At 39.4% G+C, this 26,953-nt stretch overlaps 1 protein-coding gene across 1 annotated transcript in view; it reads left to right on the forward strand.

Moving 5' to 3' along the window:
* LOC124259012 (coiled-coil domain-containing protein 24-like) overlaps positions 1-26,953 on the forward strand; it is an 88,961-nt gene that overhangs the window by 33,801 nt on the left and 28,207 nt on the right. Inside the window, exons 4-6 of the mRNA XM_046693077.1 lie at positions 3,651-3,715; positions 4,221-4,296; positions 23,045-23,134. Coding sequence (XP_046549033.1) covers positions 3,651-3,715; positions 4,221-4,296; positions 23,045-23,134 — 231 coding nt within the window. The remainder of the gene's footprint in view (positions 1-3,650; positions 3,716-4,220; positions 4,297-23,044; positions 23,135-26,953) is intronic.

Consider the following 26,953-nt stretch of genomic DNA (forward strand, 5'->3'; position numbering starts at 1 on the left):
ACTTGTCTGAAATGTAAACAAAGCCAAATTCTGATTTTACACTGCGTAGCATTTTCTGACATTTTTCAATATTCATCTGTCTATTCATTGCTTGCAATGGCTCAATACATTTTGAATATGTATGGAAAGAGTATCGTAGCGAACAATAGGAAATTATAAATAGATACAATGCAATGATTTGATAATTCATAAGAAATTGTCAAAGTTTCCGTGCAGCGTGACGCCATGACTGACGCAAAATCACGCAGAACGACAACGGTAATTATCTGCATTTCTGGCTTTTTCTCTTACTTACAGTGATAACAGATAAAAACATATAACAATACACAGATAGTCAGAATCATTCTGATTACTTACATCTCATATTTATGTACAAACGATCCCTGAATCAATGGAAGGGTCCTTGCAAAACCCTGTCTACCCTTGTCAGCAAAGCCGCCATTTTGTAAGAAATTGGTCAGCGGTAGTGATGTCATACATTGTTCTACATATTAGGCAATTTCTTTGCGATGAAGGTCGGTTGAACAAGAGTAAACACAATCGCCCAATCCTTCCGATTACACTGTCAGTATTATGGTGTATATTTTGCGTATAGTTCAGATACTTTTTCATGAAACTGACTTCAGTATCTAAATTTAGCCTTGTTCAATATCATACCATACGTGCATATAGGGTTTACGGTGTTTTATTCTTTGAACGTTTTTGATTGTTTGAATCATATTTACATAAGAAATTGACATATTTAGTGCAATACACCATGTTCTAAACCTTTACACAAGTGTTAGAAGATCAAACGTAGCAATAACTGCAACTACTTTAGTTCCTATGATGTACAATATTCAATTTATTTGGACTAATATTGCAATTTCATATGAACAGGTTAATGAACGGTGATTTAATTCAACCTTATGTAAAACTGATAATATTAATGAAAATGATTTATATATGGTATGAAATGTATATGCACACATATTTAAAGTAATTGTCTTGTTCATTGCATAATTTTGTGTCGTTTTATAGACAAAAGAATGATGCATATTGATCGGCCAGGTGCGCGTTTGTTGGAAACGTTTTATGATTCTCTATCATTGTTTTCGATAATATAATCAATTCATATTCGATTAGATATTATTGTGATGGCAGGATATCAAACTCTATCTACATTTATAGGAAAATTGTTGAAAAATACATATACTATCTCATGTGTTAATTCGGACAAATCTTACATCCATATTCTAATATATAGTTCCATATATAAAAAGCTATCTTTTTGCATCTTTCATTGTCTACGTATGAAGAGAAATAGCTACATAATCATAAACAAACAAAATTCTTATCCCAAACAAAATATTCGGGTGTTGTGAAATATTATTTTTATTTACGTTACATTGATGCCAAACAGGTGCGCGTGTTGTTCACAATAAGATACACTGTCAAACCGTCTTAATTGTCGATATATTCAGGACACTATTTAAATGGAAAAATCAGTCATTTCATGTTTTGTCTAAAGAGTGTTAAATTCTGATGTAGAAGCCGAGACCTTTTATACAATTAATGGAAATTAGGGGAGATATATATACTAATCAGCATACCAATGTCGTCTTTTTCCGACGTCGCAAAATGCATAAAACAAGCAATTACGTCAACTAAAATCATGTTGTATTATTTTCAGCAATTTCATTCCATTTGAAGATATGGCTAGTATTCTGGTAATAACGATGCAAAATTAGTCAAATTACATCTACACAAACAGGAGAATATGGGAATCTAAGAACTGACTTATATATCAGATAGGGCCATCCAAATCGCTATTACGTGCTTTGACATGTATTACGTTGTCATTTTTCTTGTAAATTTTGAAACTACCAAACTGCATCCGCTCACATTGGGAAACTTTGAATTGGAATAGTTTGGTTCACCATGAACATAAAATAACGAAAATATAGCGTCCGTATCCACAAAAAATTCTCTCCAAGTGATCTGAGTTACATTGACCTAGTGTTACGCATAACGGAGTTATGCCCCCTTATCATTATACGTGTAGGACCTTTCTGTCGCCGTTTGACGCCGTTTGACGTCGTTTGACGTCATAGAAGAAAATCCATTTTTGACATTTATTGCAAGTCATTTTTAATGTTGAGCGTATAATGTTATGCACAAGCACATAAACCCAATTCATATACACTTATGTCGTTCAGATATCAGGCTGTATTTTCTTCGCTCACACTTTCTGTAAAGATGCCACATTGAAATATTCGTAGCACAGTGCTTTTATCGGTGCGCAATAAAAAGCGGATAAATTTACTGTTTTTTAAACACATAACAAACTTTGGACAACATTTAGCAGTGTCTATTTCTCAAACCGCCAAGGTAGTTGTACTTATATTTATACCAACAGATAGGAAATTTAATATTCTACATTTCTGTGTAATCATAAAGCCGTACGTAGATCCAGGACCACGCAAGCGCAATTCTCGCACAACGATCACTTTTCAAACCGTATGAAACTGTGCGCCTGAAAAAAAACTCTGCATCAAGGGGGTTAACAGGGGAGTAGCGTAAGGGTGGCGACCAAATTTGTACTAATTTCTACGTGAACACAGTTCATGGGTCGTTCATGACACTGATTTCATGAATAGTTTTTGCCGAACTGTTATTTACAACTGATTGGTTGTCATAAGAATTGTGAGTTCGTATCAATCGCATAAAACAGCAATGTCAACAGTTTTATAAAAATATGCCGGTACAAGAGTCACCATTACTCAATTTCTGAGACATGGCGAACACACAGCTATAGTACAAGTATCAAGAACAAACAACAACCTTGAAGGTTGCCATGGGTGCTTGAAGAAGTTGGTTGGCAAGGAAATAAAATCAGCATGTTAGATGATACTTTGTACATAATTGAATGATTAAGAAGGACAGTGGGAGTGAAATATTTTGTACATATGTATGTTTCCTTCCTCTGGGATTAGGGTTCTTGTGTAAACACCAGAACCCATTTTGTTGCAAATGCCCACCTTTTTCGCACAAAGAAGAAAACGAAGAACGGCCCATGTTTTTACACGCCCAAAAAAGTCGCCTACCTGCGAAGACACCCTGACAAACAGTCCATGTTGAGGTAGCAACCTGTTTGTTTACTTTATCCAATCTGCCCAGTCTCTTTGTACATTGATCTTACTTTCAATGTGCTCAAGAACTATAATACCAGATAACAATGTATTGTGCTGGTTTTTGCATTTTGGAAATGTCAAGTGTTTGCACATATGTGTTGCAGTTTTCAGATAAAACCCCTGAATGCTAAAAAAAACCACCATGTTTTGTCCGTGTAATGCAATTTGTGTACATGTGTACCTGTACTACTAAGTAGTGGGACTTATTTCTTAGCAATGTTTTATTCCAACCTTTATTTGTCATTGGTGGTATGAAAATGTGCTTATAATCTCCTATGAAATTGCCAGAGTGACAGCTGAAATTTTGATAAAAGTCCCCATTGTGAGTGTGATGTAAAAAATAGCTTTCAAATACTCTCACATTCAGCCAATTGGAAGCTGTTGCAACAGAATAAAATCAATGTAGTCAAACGTAAAACCTAGCCTTTGGTACTCCTTGCCCAGGTAATATAATCTGCTTCTTATTTCTTTCTTCAGAGATCATGAACACCTGTTCACCAAACATAACAGCTGTGTCATTGACTATGCCTTGGAAACAAGCCGTGAGTATTGTAATCTTGTTGAGTCAACTGGTCACAAACTATCACAAGGTGTACTGTAAATAATGAAATCAATGTGTCAACAAGACCATGCAAGTGCCAGCACCTAAGTCAAATGTGTAACAAACAGCAACAGTAATTATGTGTGGCATTAGGCGTTGCATTGAAAGATCGGGTTTATCTTTCTCACGTATTTGTGTTCTACTTGACCTGAGACGTATGAAGATCAAGGTTGGAGTTTGTCTTCAGGAACCCATTCTTGTCATAAGAAGTGCCTAATGGAAAAGGGTGCATGATAAATTGAAACTGCGTAGGTCGATGCTCATAAATATTCTAAAATACCTTTGATGTCATCTCTGTGCTTCATGTTAAAAAGCTCTGTATGTTTAGGAATACAGTACTTCAGACAAACTGGAACACAACAATAATTACTCGTTTGGGGCATGTTTTATAAATCTTAAGATAACTTTGGATAGTTTTGATTCATCACAGTTTTCTTCAATATCAGGTGACTGTTCAAATGCTCAAATAAGGTCACCAAAGACTGAAGAAGCAGCAACCAGAGTTACCTCCCCACAGAACAGGTAACATTGAACTTCCTTGTATCATGTATAAGAGTGATCTACAATACTGAGCTATGTATACGTTAGCACCCTCCTCAAGGGTGATATGGATTTCAACGCTCGAGCCGTAAGGCGAGAGCATTGAATCCATATCACCCGCAGAGGGGGGGTGCTAACCTACTTATACCACGTGGGCGCCGAATGGACTCGTACATTGCTTGTTGCACGTGCGTTTCCTGCACCGCCGAGGTTGTTATCCACATATCAACCTCTGCACGTGCAGATAGAAGGTTGATACACAGAAAATCAACCTGCCAGAACAATGGACATAACACAGCCTAGTGGTATAATCCAACATAACAACAGGGATACACAGGACTCACACATAACTGCAGTTTTCAAAATGAAATGAAATTTAAACGTTGAAATATGTGCTTACAGAACTTAATGAGCCATCTGTTTCAGTTGTTGGCTTGTTGTGCCAATCCATATTCATGTCATGTTAATATTTCATGAATAAGATATGTTTATAAAAAAATTTATTTTAAATCTGTTTCAATTTGTCTTTCCTCTACTAACCTGCTAGGTGTCCTGACCTAGACAGTCCAACCCTAAAGGGAAATTTTAAAAGCATAAAAATATGGATCTGATGTTTCTATGCAGAATGCAAATTTGTGTGTTACTGGACTATAATTTTGACAGGTTTCATTTGTGTTCAGACACCTACTGAAGAGTGATAAGCTGTCTATAATAGCAAAAGATATGCTATAAAGTGGTACAGCCAAGTTGACATTTGTTTTTGTTGTTGACATGATGTTCATCAATAGCTTCACACTTCAAAACTATGCACAGCAAGAAACTACAAAATATCCCTTCAGAGACTTCAGGTAAATGAACAGGTGATAACTGTCTTGGTCAATAAAGTGTGAATATTGAGACAAATAATATTACAAAACATATTGATTTACCTTCTTTTTTTTTTATTTGCACATTTTTCTCAAAGTACAGGTCACATGTCACATGTAATCAACAAATATTAGATTAACAATTGCATGTTCTTAACACCTTCACGAGAATATGTATTTGTGTAAAGATGCTAATATCAGAGTCTATACAGCTATGAACATACATGTATATTGGTCTACAGTCTTTGCTTATATTCAGTGTTAAATATGGACTTTATCCAAAGCTAGTAATATATTACTAGGCAAATAAAGTATGTAGCAATGACCAAAATATTGTAAATCTATCATATGAAGAGGTTGTAAAAGCCATACATTTTGAGACATAATAGTATTGGCAGCAGATTCTTTTGATCTGGTACCATTCCGTACTTTTGGTTGTGAAAAATTGTCTGTTTAATAAGAAGCAAAATTATATTCAAAGGATCATTTCGATTTTACTTAAATCCAAATAGTTGATTTGTGGAGTAAGTTTAATCCTTATTCCAGCATCAGACATGGGCCACTCTTCAATTTTCTTCCAAATCTATTTATTGTTTGTTTGTTTGAACATATTTTATTCAATACTGAAGTTATGTAACTTATTACCACCCGCTTCAATCAGAATCATGAACAATAATGAATGGACGTAATGAATGGGCATAATAATATTAAGACATATTATTCATTAATCGAAGCGCTTACTTCGTACAATGTATTTATGCACATGTCTAAAGATATTTTCATTTATAGTATTTGGTAGAGCAGGGTTGCCGTAAAGAATGGTATCAATGTCTAAGTGAACTTTTGATAGTTCAAAGTCTTGCTTCAGATCAAGATGGCAGCTGACAAATTTTGGACATTTCAAAAAGAAATCGTTAGCATCTTCCACCGGAGCGCCACAATTGCAAGCTTTGCTCTCTGATTAATTAACACGAAAAAGATCTGCATGAAATGAACTACATGAATGTCTTAACATCGTGTGTAGTATATTTGTCTTTCTTTCACCAAATACATGTAGAAAATATTTTGGAACTTTGTCATTTTCTTCAGCTAACTTTGATCTAAACGATGATAATGAATTGGTACATTTTGTTGTAGAGGAGAGAGCATTCGATAAACTTGCACAATCATAAATAAATGACTTTTGGAGAATTGAGGTGCGAAATTTCGGAATAGCCAAATCTGATTTGTTACGCAAGTTGTATCCAGAAATGGTTTCAGTAAAAGGTGGAAGTAAATCTATCAGGTAATAAGGAGCTTGCATATTAACAAGTAGAATGTACAGAGTTTTCTTTGTGTTCGTCTAACTTTCAATGGTCACCAACCAGTGTCACTGTATAAACTATATCTTGAAGCGAATTTAGGCAATTCGGTTACAATTCTTGCTGCTTCAAGTTGTAACATTTCAAGTTTTATCACAAATAAGGCTAGGGCAATTATCCCAGACCTCAGATGCCTAATATACATTTCATACATGCTAGAAAGAATATATCTAGGTAATACGTACTTTAGCGTTCGTAATGAGGAAACAATTTTTTAGGCCTCTTCTATTACAGCCGATACATGAAAATGATACATCTGAAAAGATGACACCGAGGTGTTTATGTTTTTGTACACGTTCCAAATGTTCATTATTGAAAATTAAGTCAGGAACTTGTGGACAATTTCCATTTTTAAAAAGCATGAATTTTGTCTTATTTGGGTTAAACTTAACTAACCATTTGTCAACAAATTCATTCAATTTTGCTAAATCATAGTTAAGAGTAGCTTCTATGGTTTTTACATCTATTCCTGCAACACCAATTGAAGTGTCGTCGGCAAACAGTCTTGTGACATTTGTTAGAGTTTCAGGTAAATCATTGATGTACACAAGGAACAAAAATGGACCAAGGAGAGACCCTTGAGGAACCCCTGCAGTAACATTTAATTCTTTTGATAATGTACCTCTGATGGAAACACTCTGTCATCTATCAGATAAATAGTTTGAAATATCCATGGCTAGTTTTCTAAACTCATTAAAATGAAATCAAAGATGATTTAAATTACTTTAGGTAGGTCACTCAGCAAGTTATCATGAATAGTGGTTACCATGGTTACACATATCAGTGATATTTTGAAATGTTGTTAAAGTTACAGACATTGTGAAAATGCTAATATGGTGGACTTGATTGTAAATGATCCCAAGTGATTTTTGTATAAAATCATTTCCATTATGCTTAAGTTGGTTTTGATTAGGCATGACATAAGGCAGTACATACCTGCTTAGTAAACAAATTCAATGACATATAGTCAGGTGAGTAAAATTACTGATATACCCGCATATTTTAAAGCAGTGGGTAACGGAAAATTAAATACCCAATCAACAGTCATAATACCCACTCCAATAAAACTCAGTGGGTACAGTACCCACTTGAGACAAATCTTATCTGGAGCTCTGACATAAGATGTATTGACCAATGGCCTGTAAAAATAAAAGATTAGATGTGTTGCCCAATGGTCTGGAAAAATAATAGATAGTATGTGTTCCCCAATGGTCTGGAAAAATAACAGATAGGATGTGTTTCCCAATGGTCTGTAAAAATAAAAGATTGGATGTGTTGCCCAATGGTATGTAAAAATAATAGATTGGAAAATAACAGATAAGATGTATTGCCCAATGGTCTGTAAAAATAACAGATAGAATGTGTTGCCCAATGGTCTGTAAACGTATCAGTGCATACTAGACGTATCGCCTGAACACACCTGGAGATGTTGCACGGGAAAAACGAATACGTTTTGCATATATAAGACGGTAGTCAGCGATTCACATGGCATTCGCTCCTTTTTGCCATTCAGTGCTATTCGTGTTTAGGCATTTAGTCTACGAATGACTTTGTTGTTAGATGTGTAGGTTTAATTGGCTATTGTGGCGTTAGATTGTTGAACTTGCATTAGTATGTTTAAAGGTTAGGCAATTAGCGGTATTTAGCGGGTCATTTCATTTCAAAGTTCATTTAGAATCACTTAAGAGAATCACGTTTAGTTCTTTGTAAATTCCATAGTTTTCTCACTTATAATAGTTGTCACGTTTAGTTCCTTGTTTTAGGCCAAAAGGCAAGTTCAAAATTTTAGTTGATTAGGATTTCAGTTAATTTGCATAGCTCTGCCCAATCGTTTTATTTTCCACTGCGCAACATTTGGTAGCAGAGCGTGGTTTCTCTGGTTAGAATATTCAGTTATAGTTGTATTAGCATTTAGTTCAGACATAGAAATAGTTACTGTGAAATAACTATTCACTATGTCAGAGTCCAAGCCAACTGCTAAGTCTATGTTAGAGGTCGCTCCTGGCGAAATAGAACTGAGAATAGCCAAACTTAAGCATCAGAAGACTGTATCAAAGTCGGCTTTAACTAAAGCAAAGAACAAATTGTTGAATTTAGTTGAAATTGAGACTCCAGATCGTAAAACAATCAGGAATGCCATAGACCAGGTTAGTTCCCTGCAGAGCAAGGCTTAGGTATCATAGTTGAGTTATTAGAGGCTTACAGCTTGATTGGTGACTCTGACAAAGTTCAGAAAACTAGTAAGGAATTTGAAATTGTTGAAGATGAGATTCAACTGGCCCTTGATAATGCTGAAGGGTTTCTTAGAACCAATGCACCTGCTAGTTCAAAGGCATCGAGCATTAGGTCTGGAATATCAAGGTTATTTCATTCTGACGCAAGTCATTCGCATGAGAACTGTAAAGGTTCACAAAATGGTTCAGGCGTTAGTCAAGGTGACAAACTTACTTCACCCAACATAGGCTGTGTTTCACAAAAGTCAAATATGGTTAGTAAACTTCCACTTAACACCGAAGTGTATTATTCCTCTTCAGGTAAGTCATCTAGGCAGCACAATTTAGGTGAAGACATGTGGAAATTATTGAAGCGAGTATCCATCCCAGTATTTTATGGTGACACTAGAGAATACGAAGGCTGGAAAGCTGCTTTCATGGCATGTGTTGATAAAGCTCCAGCCACGAATGAGTATAAGCTTCTGCAGCTTAAACAGTATCTTTCTGGTGAAGCAGCACAACTTTTAGCTAAGTTAGGTCACAGTGCCTCAGTCTATGATGTGGCCTTAGAAAGGTTGGATAGAAAGTATGGCGGCACATGACGTCAGATAGCACTGAAACTGGAAGAAATATATAATTTCAGGCCAATACGACCAGGGAGTGCTAAAGATTTGGACAATTTTGCTGACATGCTTGATGTAGCTGTGGTCAGTTTGAGGGAATCTGACACGATAGAGGAATTGGGGAGTGGGTGTTTGTATTCACTACTGGTTAAAAAAATGAATGAGGCTATGATAATGCAGTTTCACAGATGGATGTTTGAGCACCAAAGACAAGAGTCAGTTGAGACAATTAGGGAATGGGTACCTCAAGAGGCAGAGTTCCAGACAATAGCTTCAGAGGTAAAACATGGAATAGTTAACAAATCAAAGACAACAGATAGGAGAAATGGTTACAAGAAAGGAACATTCGCAAGTACACATAACCGAGCTAAGGCAAGGCAATGTCATGTTTGTCATGGAACAGATCATGACACGTGGGACTGTGCACAGTTCAAGTCTCTTGGTCTACCAGAAAGATGGGATAAGGCAAAACAGTTAGGTTTATGCTTTCGCTGCCTTGACATCGGTCATCTGGGTAAATCATGCAGTAGAATTGAGAAATGTGGGCTTGATGGCTGTAAGGCAAATCATAACAGGTTACTTCATGACAACAGCAAAGTGGCCAGGAACGATAGAGCTGACAGTGGTGTTGCGGAGGTTAATGATACAACCACAAAGTCTCATGAAAGTAGATCAGAGACAACCACCTTGTCAACTGCTAAACAGGAAGCACATTATCTTGCTCTTAGGACAATTCCTGTCGTTCTTAAGAATGGTTATCACAGAATGACCGTGAACGCATTGCTCGATGATGCTAGTACGCATACTTACATCAACGAGGATGTAGCATATGAACTTGGTGTGCATGGTAATACACAACAAGTGTGAGTCAATGTCCTGAATAATAAACAGGAGACCTTTGACAGTATGCTAATTGATGTTGGCCTAGAGAGTATAGATGGTTCAGTAGACATGACCATTACAGCTTTGACAACTACCAAAGTAACTGGTAGAATGGAAGTTATTGATTGGCATAAACATGCAAAGCAATGGCCACATTTGAGGAATATTCAATTCCCAGAGGTAAGTTCTCGGCCCATAGTTGACATCCTAATAGGTATGGACTATTTAGAGCTGCATTCTTCTCTCAAAGAAATCTGTGGGCTTCCAAGAGAGCCAGTAGCTAGGTTGACACCTAGGCTGGACTTGTGTGGGTCAGATACCAGGTTTAGACCGGCATGCAACACATGTTGCAGGTTCATTCTTCATCAGGAATACAGAGGCAGAAGCAGATACAAATCTTGAATCTTTGATTCATTCGTTTTGGGAATCTGAAAGCATTTCGGGTTCAACAACAGTTAGAAGTTTTGGTGAGGATGTTGCAGTTAAGGCTGTAACACAATGTCTTGTGTGCAAAGAAGACAGATATCAGGTTGGCATTCCATGGAAGGAGGGTCGTGATTGTCTGCAAAACAATTATGACATGGCATACAGTCGTCTTGTCAATATAGAAAAGAAGTTGTCAAAAGATCAAACCATTTCAGAAGCCTACAATGACGTCATAGAACAGTACACACAAAAGGGTTACATAAGAAAAGTACCTGAAACTGAAATAAGTCAAAGTAAATGTTTTTTGCCTCATTTTCCGGTAATTAAACCTGACAGAAGTACAACAAAGGTAAGAATAGCATTTGATGCTTCGGCAAGGAATAAAGGCATATCCTTGAATGATGTTATTCATCAAGGCCCTAAACTACAGAATGATCTGTTTGAGATCTTGCTGCGGTTTCGGAAACACCCTGTTGCAATCATTTGTGATGTTGCTGAAATGTACCTCCAAATTGAACTTGCTCAGGATGACCGTACATATCTAAGGTTTCTTTGGAGATCGATGGATCAAAACAAAAAGCCAGATGTGTTTGAGTTCTCAATGGTTGTATTTGGACTAAATTGTTCTCCATTTTTAGCTCAGTATATCACTCAGGAACATGCGAAATCATTTCAGAAAGAACTTCCATTAGCTGCAGCTACAATAGAAAAGTCAACCTACATGGATGACAACATTGATTCTGCAGAGACAAACAGCAAAGCTATAGAGCTCTACAAACAGCTGCAACAGCTGTGGAGTAGTGCAGGAATGCATGCTCGTAAGTGGGTCTCTAATTCCATACCAGTTCTCCAACAAGTACCAGAAGAAGACAGACTAAAGGAGATAAACATTCAATTGAGTGAATTGCCATCTGTAAAAGCATTTGGCTTACTATGGAGTGCTGACTCAGATGAGTTTAGGTTCTCATTCATGTCGTCTAAGCAGGATATCAAGATGACTAAGAGGAACTTCTTGAAAGAAACTGCTAGGTTGTTTGATCCTCTAGGGTTCCTAGGTCCATTCACCATAAGAGCTAGAGTTATCCTGCAAGAGATGTGGCTATGGGGTGTTAACTGGGATGACACTATTAGTCCAGATCTTGAACAAAAAGCATGGACTTGGTACCAAGAGGTTGAAAGTTTGTGCTCGCTTAGAGTTCCAAGGGGACTCAAGATCAACTTAGATACTTCAAGAATGAAGTTGCACACATTTGTAGATGCTTCAGAAGTAGCGTTTGGAGCTGTAGTTTTCTCAGTTACAACTCAAGGGGATTGTCAAAGGACTAGTCATCTGGTAGCTTCAAAGTGTCGTGTAGCCCCTTTTAAAGCAGTTAATATGCCACGGTTAGAGCTTCTCGCTGCTGTTCTTGGGGTTAGACTGATTCTTGCAGTAGCAAAGGCATTAGAGTTGCCTCTACAATGTGTAACATTGTGGTCTGACAGTCAGAACGTCCTTTGGTGGATTAGAAGACAAAGTAGATGTTTTAAACCATTTGTAGCAAACAGGATTGCATACATACAGGAACGTACAAACATCAGTCAATGGAAATACGTCCCTTCCAAGCAGAATGCTGCAGACATTCTTAGTAGAGGTGCAGATGTTGAAACCCTTTCCACTGACAAATGGCTGCATGAACCTACATTTCTGACTCGTGATGAAGATGAGTGGCCAAAACAGACAGTTGCCTCTGACAACTGTGAGAATCCAGAACTAAAAAGGCCTTCTCAAGTAAACGTAGTCATGTTTACTAAATCTGACTCAAACACTGATAGGTTAGAACCAAATAGATATTCTAGCTGGAAGAGACTCTGCAGAGTGTATGCTTGGGTCTATAGGTTTCTTAACAATGCTAGAGCTCCATGTTCACTTAGGAAGAAGGGTGAACTGGATGCGGAGGACATTGAGGACGCAGAAACAGCAATACTGGTAAGAAATCAAAGGGAAGAATTTCCTGATGATTATTCTTCACTGATGAGAAAATCAGAGTTGTCAGCAAACAGTAAGTTGGTCGGCCTACAACCTTTTGTTGATGACAATGGGCTAATGAGCAGGAGGCAGACTGAGGTTTGCGGATGTATTGTCTTTTGATGTCAGGCATCCTATTATACTCCAAAGACATTCCTGGGTCACCAAACTGATTGTCATATATTATCATGAGCAGGTGAGTCACAGGGGTACAAATAGTACGTTGTCAGCTTTGTCCACTAGAATCTGGATTATTTCAGCTAGAGAGGAAATATGTCAGTGGAAAAGACAGTGTTCATGGTGTAGAAGGCAAAAAGCCAAACCAGCACATCAGATAATGGCAGATCTCCCTAAGGTTAGGGTACGATGTTCAATGAAAGCATTTGTGACAACAGGTGTGGATTATGCAGGTCCGTTTTACACGGTACAAGGTCGAGGTAAGAGTCGACAAAAACGTTATCTCTGCCTTTTCACATGTCTGTCAACACGAGCAGTACATTTAGAAATGGCTTTTGGGTTAGACACGGATTCGTTTCTGAATGCCTTGTTTCGTATGGCGCACAGACGAGGTATGCCAAAGGAAATAATCTCGGACAACGGGACTGACTTCGTTGGTGCTGCAAAAGAGCTGAAACAGCTCGTTGCTGGCCTAGATTCAGGGGTAATTAAATCAACTTTGGCAAACAAAAGTGTCAACTGGATTTTCAATCCCCAAATGCGCCATTCTTTGGAGGAGTCTTTGAGTCGTTGGTGAAGTCGGCCAAAAGAGCTATTTATGCTATTTTGAGTTCAGGGGGATGTTAGTGACGAGGAACTCATGACAGCCGTCATAGGAGTGGAAGATCTTATGAATTCTAGACCTTTGACGTATCAAAGCGCACATCCACAGGATGATCCACTCACGCCCAATCATTTCCTACATGGTCAGGTAGGTTGGGAATTTGCTCCAGAGTTGGACTCTACCTCCTTCAGCCCTTAGAAGCGATGGAGAAGAGTTCAAGAACTCATTAGGCACGTGTGGAAACGATGGATGAGAGAGTGGCTCACATCTCTCAACATCAGGAAGAAATGGTTCACACCATGCCGAGACCTACAGGTGGATGACGTTGTGATTGTAGTATCTTCGGATACTCCTCGTGGAGTTGGCCTCTAGGCAGAGTATCGAAGTCCTATCCTGGAAAGGATGGTCACGTGCGCGTTCTTGATGTTCAGGTTGGCTCTACAGCCTTGAAAAGGCCTATCACAAAGGTCTGCCCTCTTGAATGGAGTTAATGGTGAATTGGTAAAATGATGCATGTTACAGCAAATGATGTACATACTCATAGATAGTTTTCCTTGTTTCTCCCATTTAGTCAGTTTTAATGATAGACAGGGGTCTATCATGGAGGGGGGGCATGTTCTGAAGGCATTTTGGTTTTATCACTAAAACTGCTCGCTCAAACGCACTCAGTGCATACTAGACGTATCGCCTGAACACACCTGGAGATGTTGCACGGGAAAAACGAATACGTTTTGCATATATAAGATGGTGGTCAGCGATACACATGGCATTCGCTCCTTTTTGCCATTCGGTGCTATTCGTGTTTAGGCATTTAGATCTACGAATGACTTTGTTGTTAGATGTGTAGGTTCAATTGGCTATTGTGGCGTTAGATTGTTGAACTTGCATTAGTATGTTTAAAGGTTAGGCAATTAGCGGTATTTAGCGGGTCATTTCATTTCAAAGTTCATTTAGAATCACTTAAGAGAATCACGTTTAGTTCTTTGTAAATTCCATAGTTTTCTCACTTATAATAGTTGTCACGTTTAGTTCCTTGTTTTAGGCCAAAAGGCAAGTTCAAAATTTTAGTTGATTAGGATTTCAGTTAATTTGCATAGCTCTGCCCAATCGTTTTATTTTCCACTGCGCAACACCGCTTTCAGCAATATTCCAGCAATATCATGGTGGGGACACCAGAAATGGGCCTCACCCATTGTACCCATGTGGGGAATCGAACCTGGGTCTTTGGCGTGACGAGCGAACACGTTAACCACTATGCTACCCCACCGCCCCATATAAATAACAGATTGGATGTGTTGCTTAATGGTGTGTACACATAACAGATAGGATGTATTGTCCAATGGTATGTAAAAATAACATATGGGATGTGTTACCTAACATTCTGGTGATTATGACATACATATCTTGCTCAAGAGTCTGCTGAATGTTAATACATATTTATGTGATAAGTTTCCCAACAGTCAACACAATACATAATAATTTATCTTTAATTTTTGTGTGTGTGTTTATCCTTTCTTGTATTTTTCTGTAAGTAGACTTCTTTCCCTGAGTTATTCTGTTTGTTGCCAGATAAGAAGAGTTCTACATATCATCGCCTCATCCATTCAATTAAGGCTAAATCTGAATCTCTTGATATGTCAGTTGCGCCCAACACCATTATTGTGGATTTTGGACTAATAAGTCCAACACTGTTGGACTCAGGGACCACTGTGGGAAGGTTGTTAACAAGACGTGGAAACTCAGGGGCCACTCTGGGAAGGGTCGTTAACAAGGCGTGAAAACTCAGTGGCCACTGTGGGAAGGTTGTTAACAAGGCGTGAAAACTCAGGGGCCACTGTGGGAAGGTTGTTAACAAGGCGTGAAAATTCAGGGGCCACTGTGGGAAGGTTGTTAAGGCATGAAAACTCAGGGGCCACTTTGGGAAGGTTGTTAACAAGGCATGAAAACTCAGGGGCCACTTTGGGAAGGTTGTTAACAAGGCATGAAAACTCAGGGGCCACTTTGGGAAGGTTGTTAACAAGGCGTGAAAATTCAGGGGCCACTGTGGGAAGGATGTTAACAAGGCATGAAAACTCAGGGGCCACTTTGGGAAGGTTGTTAACAAGGCATGAAAACTCAGGGGCCACTTTGGGAAGGTTGTTAACAAGGCAAAGTGAAAATTCAGGGGCCACTTTGGGAAGGATGTTAACAAGGCGTGAAAACTCAGGGGCCACTTTGGGAAGGTTGTTAACAAGGCATGAAAACTCAGGGGCCACTTTGGGAAGGTTGTTAACAAGGCATGAAAACTCAGGGGCCACTTTGGGAAGGTTGTTAACAAGGCATTAAAACTCAGGGACTACTGTGGGAAGGTTGTTTACAAGACGTGGAAACTCAGGGGCCACTTTGGGAAGGTTGTTAACAAGGCATGAAAACTCAGGGGCCACTTTGGGAAGGTTGTTAACAAGGCATTAAAACTCAGGGACTACTGTGGGAAGGTTGTTTACAAGACGTGGAAACTCAGGGGCCACTTTGGGAAGGGTTGTTAACAAGGCGTGAAAACTCAGGGGCCACTGTGGGAAGGTTGTTAACAAGGCGTGGAAACTCAGGGGCCACTTTGGGAAGGGCCACTCTGGGCATGAATCAACCTATTCATCATAAACACAGACATTTAGACAACACATCCTAGTTGTATACAATGGAATTTAGTAGCAAAAGCTTGATTGTTTTACTAATGACCTTGAAAAGGGTCGAGCTAAACACATTCTTGGATTTGTATCATGATACGATATGTTGTGGCTGTTCACTTATCTTGATATTCGGAAAGAAACTACTAAAAACAATTTGTGTGGAAGTTGCGGTGGCTGAGCGGGTTTCATGAAACTATAACTACAAGTCTTCCTCAACACTGCAGTATCAGCTCATTATTTGAGCAAACCCAAGTCAATCAGCCACTGTGCTGACCAACTGCAAGAGTATTAACCCCATGGTCTGATAGAGGGTGACAAGCACTGATGCAGGCAAAATATGCAGTGTTGGTGATAAAACCGGTTGTAATGTGTTATGCTATCTCTACATTTGGCCTACAAGTAATTTTACTGAATCTTACAGATTTGGTTAGTTCCTGAAATTAGTATGGTTGTGGACTGTTTTGGGTTTTTATTTATTTATTAGTTGGAATATCAGGCATCATAATGAGAGCCGTTTTGAGGTGTTTTTTGCTGCACTGGAATTGATGACAAGTGGTTCATAAATTACTTAGTTCCCAATCTGCTGACCAACTAGATATGCGTCAATGGGCAAGAATGTACACTGGCCTAAAAGTAAAAGGCCATTTCCCGATTTAAAAATTTGATATGCAGAACAAATGACAAAGCTATTATCTTTGACCTAAACTATTGATCAAGAATATGCCAAATTATCCATTCTCGTCTCAGGCTCCGTTGTAGTGATTTGAATGCAGATAGGTTTGACAGATACATCATCAACAGCCCCTCGTGCTCATGTGGTCATCCAGTCGAAAATGTTGTGCATTATTTCTTCACATGCAATAAATACACGGCATTAAGACCAAAATCATATTGCTATTTAAAGGGGTTTAGTATCAACACAGTACTATGGGGATGTGCATCCCTCACTAGCAGTGATCTACACAAATTATTAAAATCTATTCATGATTACATAATAAGATCGATCGATTTGATGTTTCATAAATACTTTGATATTTACTGCCAAACAAACGAATCAATATTCATGCATTATCCTTATCTTGATTGCTGATAAATAAGACTTGTAACAATGTGTCCTATGTTTCTGTATTTACTTGTACATGTATTTGTTTACGGGAGCGGCCTTCAAATTAGCTCATCAGAGTTTGTGGCCAATCCATTCGTATTTTCATGAATAAATATGTTTAAACAAATCTGTACTCATTTTAGGCACCTGTAGGGGATTTCTGTGAGAAGAATTGCTCATTGTACCTAACGATACGGTATTACCCCTAGGTAGTATACACAGTGGAGATACAAGAGTAACTCACCCTCAAACACTTTCATCTCAATTCTGCTCCTCAACCCCCACAAGATAATATAAAAACAAACAGGTTAGATTTAGCTGGACTACATTTAGTGTTCCGCTAAATTGGGTCTTTTTGTGGGGGTTGGAGCAGAATTGAGATGAAAGGGCTTGATAAGTAATCCAGTATCTCCATTGTGTATGTAATCACCCTCACAAGGTAGTTATTTAAATAAACTCTGCTAGGGCTTTGGATCAAGCAGAGTTTATTTAAATAACTACCGTAATGAGGGTGATAAAACAGCTTACACCACGAGGACATACTTATTTATTACGTGTGTAATGTATTAGGCATGATAATAAAAATAAGTACAATTTGTCTTGTTTTTAAATAGAAATAATTGCCCTAGGGCAGTTATTCAGTCATGCTAATAAAACATTTCCAAGATCAATGGACATAACTTTCCCTAGTGGTTTAAACTACTCTACACCATTAACCCAAAGATGTCAACAAAATCAACTGTGACTGTGGCAAGACCTATGTAGGTGATACCTCCCGCCTAGGGCTCTGACAGGTACTCGAGTACCCGGCAACGGGTCGGGTACGGCAAGACTCGAGTCCAAATTCCAGGACTCGAGTACCCGACAAAGGGAGATAACTCTAAACTAAACGTAAAGGTAAAGGTTTTCGTGATTTTTGTCACTCACTGAATCCAAGTTATATATACCAAGCAGCAAAAGAAACGTCATTTTGGAATTGTCCTTCGCAGAAACGGATAACTGTAAACTCATTTAATGTTTTGATTGACAACATCTCCAACATTACCTGAGCAAAGACATTCCTTCCCAAACTCAGAATGGAACCCAGGAAGTGGTCTCAAAAACGCAACCTGATCTCGGAGATGGTACGGTGTTCTCCATGTTTTTCATGCAACATATGCTGCACGTGCTGTTCACAAGGACCAGCCCTATAAAATGCACCCCCCAAACCTGGTTGAAACATTCACATTACAACGTCAGCAGGATGCCGCGACTCACGACAGTTCAGAGGAACCAGGCGTTAGGAAGACTTGAAGCTGGCCACACTGCACAAGCCGTTGCCAATCACTTCCAGGTCAACGTTCGGACCATCTCAAGGCTGCAGCAACGTTTCCTGGCCACCAACACCACAAATGATCGCCCCCGTACTGGCAGACCAAGGCTGACCACAAGGCGACAACCGCCATGTGTGACAGCATGTACAGAATCCCTTCATGCATGCATCCGAAACAGCACGCGAGACAGTGGGAACACATGGAAGAACAATCAGTACTGATACAGTACGCTGACGTCTTAACAGCGGGAACTTCCATTGCCGTAGACCTTACCGTGGACCTATCCTCACCCCTCGTCATCGGCGTGAACGTCTACAGTTTGCCCTACAACACCAAAACTGGCGATACTGGCAATGGAGTACTGTTCTGTTCAGTAGATACTGCGTATCAACTGCAGATGGCAGAACAAGAATATGGCGACGACGTGGCCAGCGTTACTCAGACCAATGTGTGTGAAAGAGACTCACGGGGAGGTGCAAGCATCATGGTATGGGGGGTGAATAGTCCTGAACGAGAGGTCCTGTTATGTTCCAGAACCTTGGTCCAGGGAGAGGAGGCCGCATCACAGCGGTGAGCTACATCGACCAAGCTATACCACATTTCACCGGAACAACATTTTCCAGCATGATAACGCCCGGGCCCATACTGCCAGAGCTACATGGGACTGCCTACAGCAGAACGGTGTCAACGTTATGCAGTGGCTAGCCCTTAGTCCTGATTCAAACCAAATTTAACATCTTTGAGATGAAATTCAGAGGAGACTGAATAATGTCATACCAAGGCCGAACACAGCCGATTTGTTGCGCCAGGCCTTTCTCAGAGTGTGGTTCCAAGTACCAATGGCCTTCATCAATCGATTGGTGCACTCCATGCATAGATGCTGTGCTGCAGCTATTGCCGCTCGTGGTGGTCACACTAGATACTGAAGTCAAAGGTCTGAATGGACTGCAAACGTTCACGTAACGCTACCAAACTGTGACACCTATCCTCCAAACTCTTCACTGGCTTCCTGTATCAAGCAGAATTCAATACAAACTTCTTCTTCTTACACACAGCTGCATCTATGAAAACATGTTTTTTCAATATCTTAAAAGCCTCATTCATCTCCATGTTCCAAGCCGATTGCTCCGCTCGTCAAACTCCCTACTGCTTACACAGCCTCACGTCAAAACAGCCATGGGATCAAGAGCGTTCTCTGCTGCAGCCCCCCCCCCTATCTCTGGAACATTCTGCCACTCATCCTAAAAGAAATAGAATCTGCTGATGCTTTCAAAACTGCCCTCAAAACTCATCTGTTCAAACTCTCTTTTCCATAGACATTGTCTACAATCTTTTTTCTTCATAGCGCCATTGAGCAATATCCTTTGGAAATAGGCGTTCTATAAATCAATTATTATTATTATTATTATTATTATGTCTTGAAATTCTTCTGAGTTATTCATTGATGTGTCAAGATATTGTACACAAACATGTTTTTGATCTGCTTATGTCAAATTCTGTAATGATTTGATTACAGTGCCTATCTAATTTGGATACGTACTGACGTTTGTTTTGCTGCTGAGTATGGTAACATGCCCAAAGACCCTCCATGATTACGTTATGAAGTAATATGCCGACACCAAAACTCAGCTTCAAGATATTCTATAGGAGTCACCTGGCGTATCTTTGACAACAGATATCTGGACCAGCTTTGCCACCCACGGTTTAATACATCACCGTCACAGGGCATTACATCACAGACGAGTGGGATCTAAAGTCATGTGTTCTTACCATAAGACGCGTGGACGATCGTCCATGATGCACTTTGTTACAATGTGCAATCTTTTCAAAGAAACTCACATTTGATATTGGTTAAACGAAATGTGCTTTAATAAATGTTCTGATTTTGACAATGGCTTGTTTTTTCTGAATTTTGTTCTCTGCATTGTGGGTTGAACCTCATTGTTAGCCCAGTCTCAAACCTTTACAAACCCTCGATTTTTGTGTATTCATAACCACGTGTTGCGACACGTGACGCTATACCTCACATGAATCGGTTTCTGCTGTGGGCTGTTTGCGCCAGTGCTCAGTTGAAGAATGTGACCCTGCATTGACCGATGCTAGTCAAATCATGAGTTTAGGTTTGTGTTTCGTCAAATTGATAACCACGTGTTTTAAGGAAAGTTTTCAATTTATTCTTGCGTGAAATTCCATTGAAAACTACCTAAAACAAACACATAGCTCTCACTAACATTTACACTATAAGTGTCAGGTACTCGAGTCCGGGTCGGGTTTTATCCCCTGGGTACTTGAGTCCGATTTTTGCTACCCGTCAGAGCCCTACTCCCGGCCCATAAATATCAGAATCAAAGAACACTTAACATCTACCACAAAATCAGACCAAAAATCAGCAGTCTCAGACAACATCATCAACTGTCCTAATCACAACATAAATTTTAAAACTTATCCTATCTCATGGTATGCACTTCTCTCTCTTCTTCAACCAAGGTGTGGAAACGTGCTGTAGGTTAAGTTGAATCAAATCTTCTGGCCTCTGTCACTGACATCTCTCTCCCCACTGCGATTGCTGGACCTGTCAATCATGTCTGTAAAGCGTGTTAAGCTCTCAGATGGTCACATGACATCTCACTGCTGTCATTATCCCCAGCCATGCGTATAGCGCGAAGTGGGGGATATAGCAATAAGCTCCGTCCATACATACATACGTACATATGAATTGGAATATCTTAAGAACCATTAACTAGATTCTTTTCATACATGGTACCTAGGTTCATCACAGTATGCAAAAGATCCCAGTCAGGTTTGGTGACCTTGATCTTCATTTCAAGGTCACAAGGGGACTTTATAGTGTTACTTTGTCAGCGACATATCTCAAGAACCGTTCCCCTGGATTTTCTTCATATCTGACACGAAGTTTCATCTAGGGAATGTGCAGGGCCCAGTCAATGTCAGTGACCTTCACTTAATTTTCAAGGTCACGGTGACGCTCCGAAGATTTCAGCATGTTAACCTGCATGTTAAACTTGTCAGCGAGATACCTCAAGAACCATATGCTGGATTTTCTTCATGTTTGACACCAAGCTTCATATAGGGAATATAGGACTCAGTCGATTTTGGTGGCCTTCATATAAATTTCAAGGTCACACCAACACTTTGAAGACTTCAGTATGTCAAGATTGTCAACAAGATATCTCAAGAATGGTTCACTGGATTTTCTTCGTATACTTTCTAGACTGCTCTTGAATGTTTATTTGATAAGCAATTCTTTATAACTATTTTTTTGCATATTTGATACACCATGACATTTTTGTCAAGGTCAAAGTGAGTCTTGAAAATATTTGTGTGTTTGAACAGCTACAGAACAAGATATCAAGAGAGGTTGACTGGTCATGTTTTTGTTGACATTTAACTTCATCTTATTAACTACGACCTTCACTTTCATTACTTTTTAAGTTTGATTTGATAATTGGCGGCTGGGGATTATGTCACCTTAGTGACAACTGTTTGTTCTCTTTCTTGTCGCTCACCGAGGTGGCCATGTGTTTTTCCCTCTGTTTGCCATTTATCACGCATGCATTGTGCATTGATTGTGTAGGTTGGTGTGAGTGGTCACACCTATGTTCCTACTGTTCTCATCTCAATGATGATGCTTTTTCTGCTTATTGTCGTGTTGGTTCAAGACAAGTGACGGATAGAGACCATCGGAGGCTTTCCGAGGGTCCCTTATCGTCAAAGCTCTCAAGGAAAGATCGTCCCTACAAGCAAACAGCTCGTCGATCTAAGTCGCCATCGCCTGATGAAGATTTTCTGGAAGTGGCCCTGGACTTGGACCTTGGACCTCCCCATCTAAGTCCAGTCTGACAACGTTAATCACTATTTCACAGGCCCCTATTACGACGATGTGTATGCCTGCTGTCAACATGACTTTGTTTGCTAGTTGGCAAACTTCATTATCTACAGTGGCTGTTTCTGCTGCGACTTTACCTTCAAAAATAATTCTCCCAACTTGGATGTTGTTACCTCAGTCTACAGTTTCTACCAGTGTGCCGCTTGGTGTTGGGGTTCCTGCTTTCCTCCTCTCCCAGGCCAATGTCGTGCAGTCTGCTGGTCATGAACCTGCGTGAGGTCACTCCCTGGTTGTGGTTGTTCCCTCTGCCACGCCTTCTCCCGCACATCAGATTGTCTCTCTACATGTCCGATACTAGTGTAGATGCAGTTGGTTAGTTTCATGTGTTTTGTCCCTACTTGTGATCAGATATGGAAAGAAGTACCTCCCAGGTACTCTTTGTGAATATGTCGTGCATCATTTTGACAACAACAAAGGTCAATTAGATAAAAAGTTTATATGCTTTAACATTATGCTTACAAAATATCTTGCAAGTTAAATTATAAATTACGTTATTTTAAAGTTTTGTGACTCAATAATGTAATTGAATATTGTAATGTACAAACTGATATAAAATCCACATTGTTTGACTCTTACTTTTAGCATACCATTCCAAGACTTAAGTGAAGAGATGCAGAGAATGAGAAATAAGCTGAACTACCTGCAGCTGGATGATGTTGTGCAGCATCTCAGGTGAGCAATGCCGAGACTGGTCAATAAGCTGAACTATCAACATCTTCATTAGGTTGTACAGTTATGGTTAAAGCAATGCCACACACACAGTCTGGAGTTTAGCTCCTTACTTAGGTGATCATTTTTAATTTGTGTTCTATAACCTACAGGGACAGTGGGGTAGCCTAATGGTTAAAGCGTTGGCTCATCACGCTGAAGACCCAGGTTCAATTCCCCTCCTGGGTACAATGTGTGAAGCCCATTTCTGGTGTACCCCGCCGTGATATTGCTGGATTATTGCTAAAAGCGGCGTAAAACTATACTCACTCACTATAACCTGCAAGGTATGCTGACAGAACCTTTCCAAATGTCCAGGTGAATGTCAGATTATCACATTGAACCAGGCATGATTTTGGATTTTATGTGATTAGGGCCCTGTGTCCCAGCACTGGTGTCTCAATAGGGCACTGACTGCAGCGTTGCCAGGGCAGACTATGGGTGGGAGCACCCTTCCACTGATAGGGGTCTTGTGGGGACTCACACAGGAAAATTTTGAACTTTCTAAATGAAATGATGGCATTCCAGGCTGTGTATATATATCCAATATTTTTTCTGAATTGTTGTGGCTTTATGACAGTACTCACTTAAAGTTCTCTGTCGGCTTTCATGATGATTTGCTATCACTGGCAAGTGAGCTGATTTACATAAGCCTCCCTACAAAAGCGGAAATTACTGAACCTTTACTGTAACTAGAAAATTGCAAAGTCATTACCATAAGCATTTAATACCTGAAATTTAGTCTGAATGTATCCAAAACTGTATATCTTGATTCATGTTTTTATTGTTAATGTCATTCAGTATTGTTCACACTGAAGTTATACTTTTTGTTTCTCTCTCCTTTAACCCAAGAAACAATGGAAAGGTCTGTTATGTTCCCCAACAACTGTGAAAACATCTCACCTGAATGCACCCCCCCCACTGTGCATGTGCACCAGCGTCCCACATGACAAGCTAGTTATCATCTCTCTCTCCTTTATTGCCAAACGGGATGGTTGGGGAATAATTTTCTGTGTTTCTAATTCAACCCATCCTATCAAAACTATTAATTTGTTGCATAAATTAGGATCAGATTATTTCTTTAGGCCCTTTATGCATCATATCTATCAAAAAAAATAATTTCAAATAGAAATAAATAAGTTTAATTTGATCTTACAATATGAGACTGGGACCCACAACCGTTATGTTCATCATGTGTCCCTAAACATTACAATATAGATAATAAACCTGTTCAACCATTCAGCAAAGGTGGCTCCTGTCATCCAGGCTTTCTTGTTGGCATCATACTCTATATAATATTTGTATACTACATGCAGCCAGTGGACTTTTGTTTCAAAAACCATTGGCAAATGGCATTATATCCAGATTGGCATTATAACCAGGTACAGTCGAACCCCAATGTCTCGAACTCAGTTCCTTATATCAATCATTATTTTTACCCTGATGTCTGGAACTATACTGAAAGCCATTAAAAACACAATTCGATACTCATACTTTCTTTACTCACACAAATATGAACATATATAAATGTAACTGGCAGATATGCTTTAAGTGAACGTCTGTGGATAATTTCATCTGAAAATGTCCTATTAACAACAGCATCAGTGACGCAACAACGACATCAAACAAAGCAAGGGTCACATACAGTCAATATCATGTGTGTCCACCATGCGCTGCAAGACATGCTCGCAGTCTCCGGGGCATTGAAAGGCATCAGTGACGCAACAACGACATCAAACAAAGCAAGGGTCACATACAGTCAATATCGTGTGTGTCCACCATGCGCTGCAAGACATGCTCGCAGTCTCCGGGGCATTGAAAGGCACAAATGTCTCAGGAACAGCTGTGGGATGGTCTACCAGTGATGTTGAAGGGCCTGAGTCAATTCAGCAACTGTCTTTGTTGGCACAAGTTGATTTCGAACTCGCCATCCAAATTCATCAATGAACAATGAAGGGCAGTCCATCACATGAACATTCTCATTATTCAAAGAGTCCCTTGTTACCCTGGCTGCATGGGGACGTGCATTATTATGCTGAAACCCAAAAGGTTACGACCGCCATGTTGATCCATCATTGTGAGTACAGCTGGACGAAGAATGTTTTTCCACATAACATTGAGCATTCAGATTGCTGTTAACCACTACATCTTGGATTGGAAGTTAGCATTGATAGCACACCAGATCATGACACCACCTCCTCCAAAACCATCATGTTCAAGGACACGCTTTGGCTCATGTCTTTCTCCTCGACGTCCATCTGCAAAGGATACGTTAAACCTGGATTCATCTGAAAAAATGACATCTCGCCATTTCCTGTTGCCAAGATATCCCCATTAGCTGCCCATCGCTGTCTGGCAAGTCTGTTGCAATGCAATAAGGTTGGACCATGGTACAGGCGACGACACAGGATATTTAAAGCAGCAAGGCGTCTTTGCACCGTTTTGGCGCCGACATGATGTTGTCTTGTCCCAATTGTCCTCATTGCCATATCAGCAGCTGTTTGGAACCGATTTCACAAGCGTGAAACTTGAATATTGCGGTCTTGTCGAACTGTCGTCACAGGTGGTGCACCAGGTCGCGGACGATTAGTAACACTTATAGTTTGGCATGAAATGCATGTGGACCCGTTTTTTTGTAAATATCTCTTCATCCAATGACCCAATCGATCTCAAACTGTGCAAGTGGATGTTTCGTCAGTCAACCTAATCACATTGTAAATGACCAATTTTATGCATTTGTATTAAAGAATCTGTCTATGTAACTGTCAACAAAATAAACAGCAGAACGCAGAATGCTTGCAGAGGGAGGGAGCCAATGACCTGTAATATCCAGGAGGCATTATAAGCAGGGTACACTGTAGTTTATCCCACTTGGGGATAATGATTTTGCAGATTATCTGTTTGCAGTGTAGAGGAGAAAGATGGACAATAAAAGATGGAAAAAACACAAGGTCATTGTCCCAATCATCATTTGTTCCAATTCATTCCCCTCAGGAAGATATTGTTGTTCCCGCTATTAACATGGATTGTTTTCAGTCGGTAGAGGCCTTGCCGTCACAGAATTCTACCACTGAGGTAAATTGAGGCAAATTTGAAGGTCACATGCGAGATACAGATCAAGAGAAAGCCTTCATCTGAAAAATCTTCAGAAATAAGCAAAGTTAAAGGAGACAGTGAAGAACCAACGGTCACTTCAGGGGCTTTAAACTAGTGGTGTAACGATTCATCGATAGTATCGATGTTTGCATCGTCAACTGCGCGATACGAGTGCATCGATACAAAACACGTTTAGGCAATATATCAGGATATTTATATCGCGAGGGTCCATGATACATCGATCTATCGCCACAAGAGACGATATATCCCGATACTACTTAAATATTACTTAAAGTTGTAGGGAGTATTGCATAAGTAATAGGAAGGGAGTCTCTTTTCTGAATTTTAAAAACAAACTGAACCTAAAAGGAATTTGTTTGTGTCTGCCATCTTTGTTACATGAACAAAGGAGTTAGTGTATCAGTGAAAGCATGTAAACAATCTCTGTGAACTGTAAAGACTTGTCTTTAAGTAATTGAAACATGTTTTAGTTGTTTGACAAATAACACCATTTATTAACAACTATGAACGGTGTCTTAGCTTTGTTAAGAAAGAGAAGCTAAAATTTAGAAAGCATACTTATGAGTTTTTTGCAGTGATTCTGGTATAAATTACTGTATAAATTGTCTGTGAAAGCATTGGTGCAGAAACACAACTTTCCAAGGGAAACCTAGATCAAGGTGTACT

Source organism: Haliotis rubra, unplaced genomic scaffold (genome assembly GCF_003918875.1).
Source record: "Haliotis rubra isolate DU_JTF1 unplaced genomic scaffold, ASM391887v1 Scf706, whole genome shotgun sequence".
Lineage (NCBI taxonomy): Eukaryota > Metazoa > Mollusca > Gastropoda > Lepetellida > Haliotidae > Haliotis > Haliotis rubra.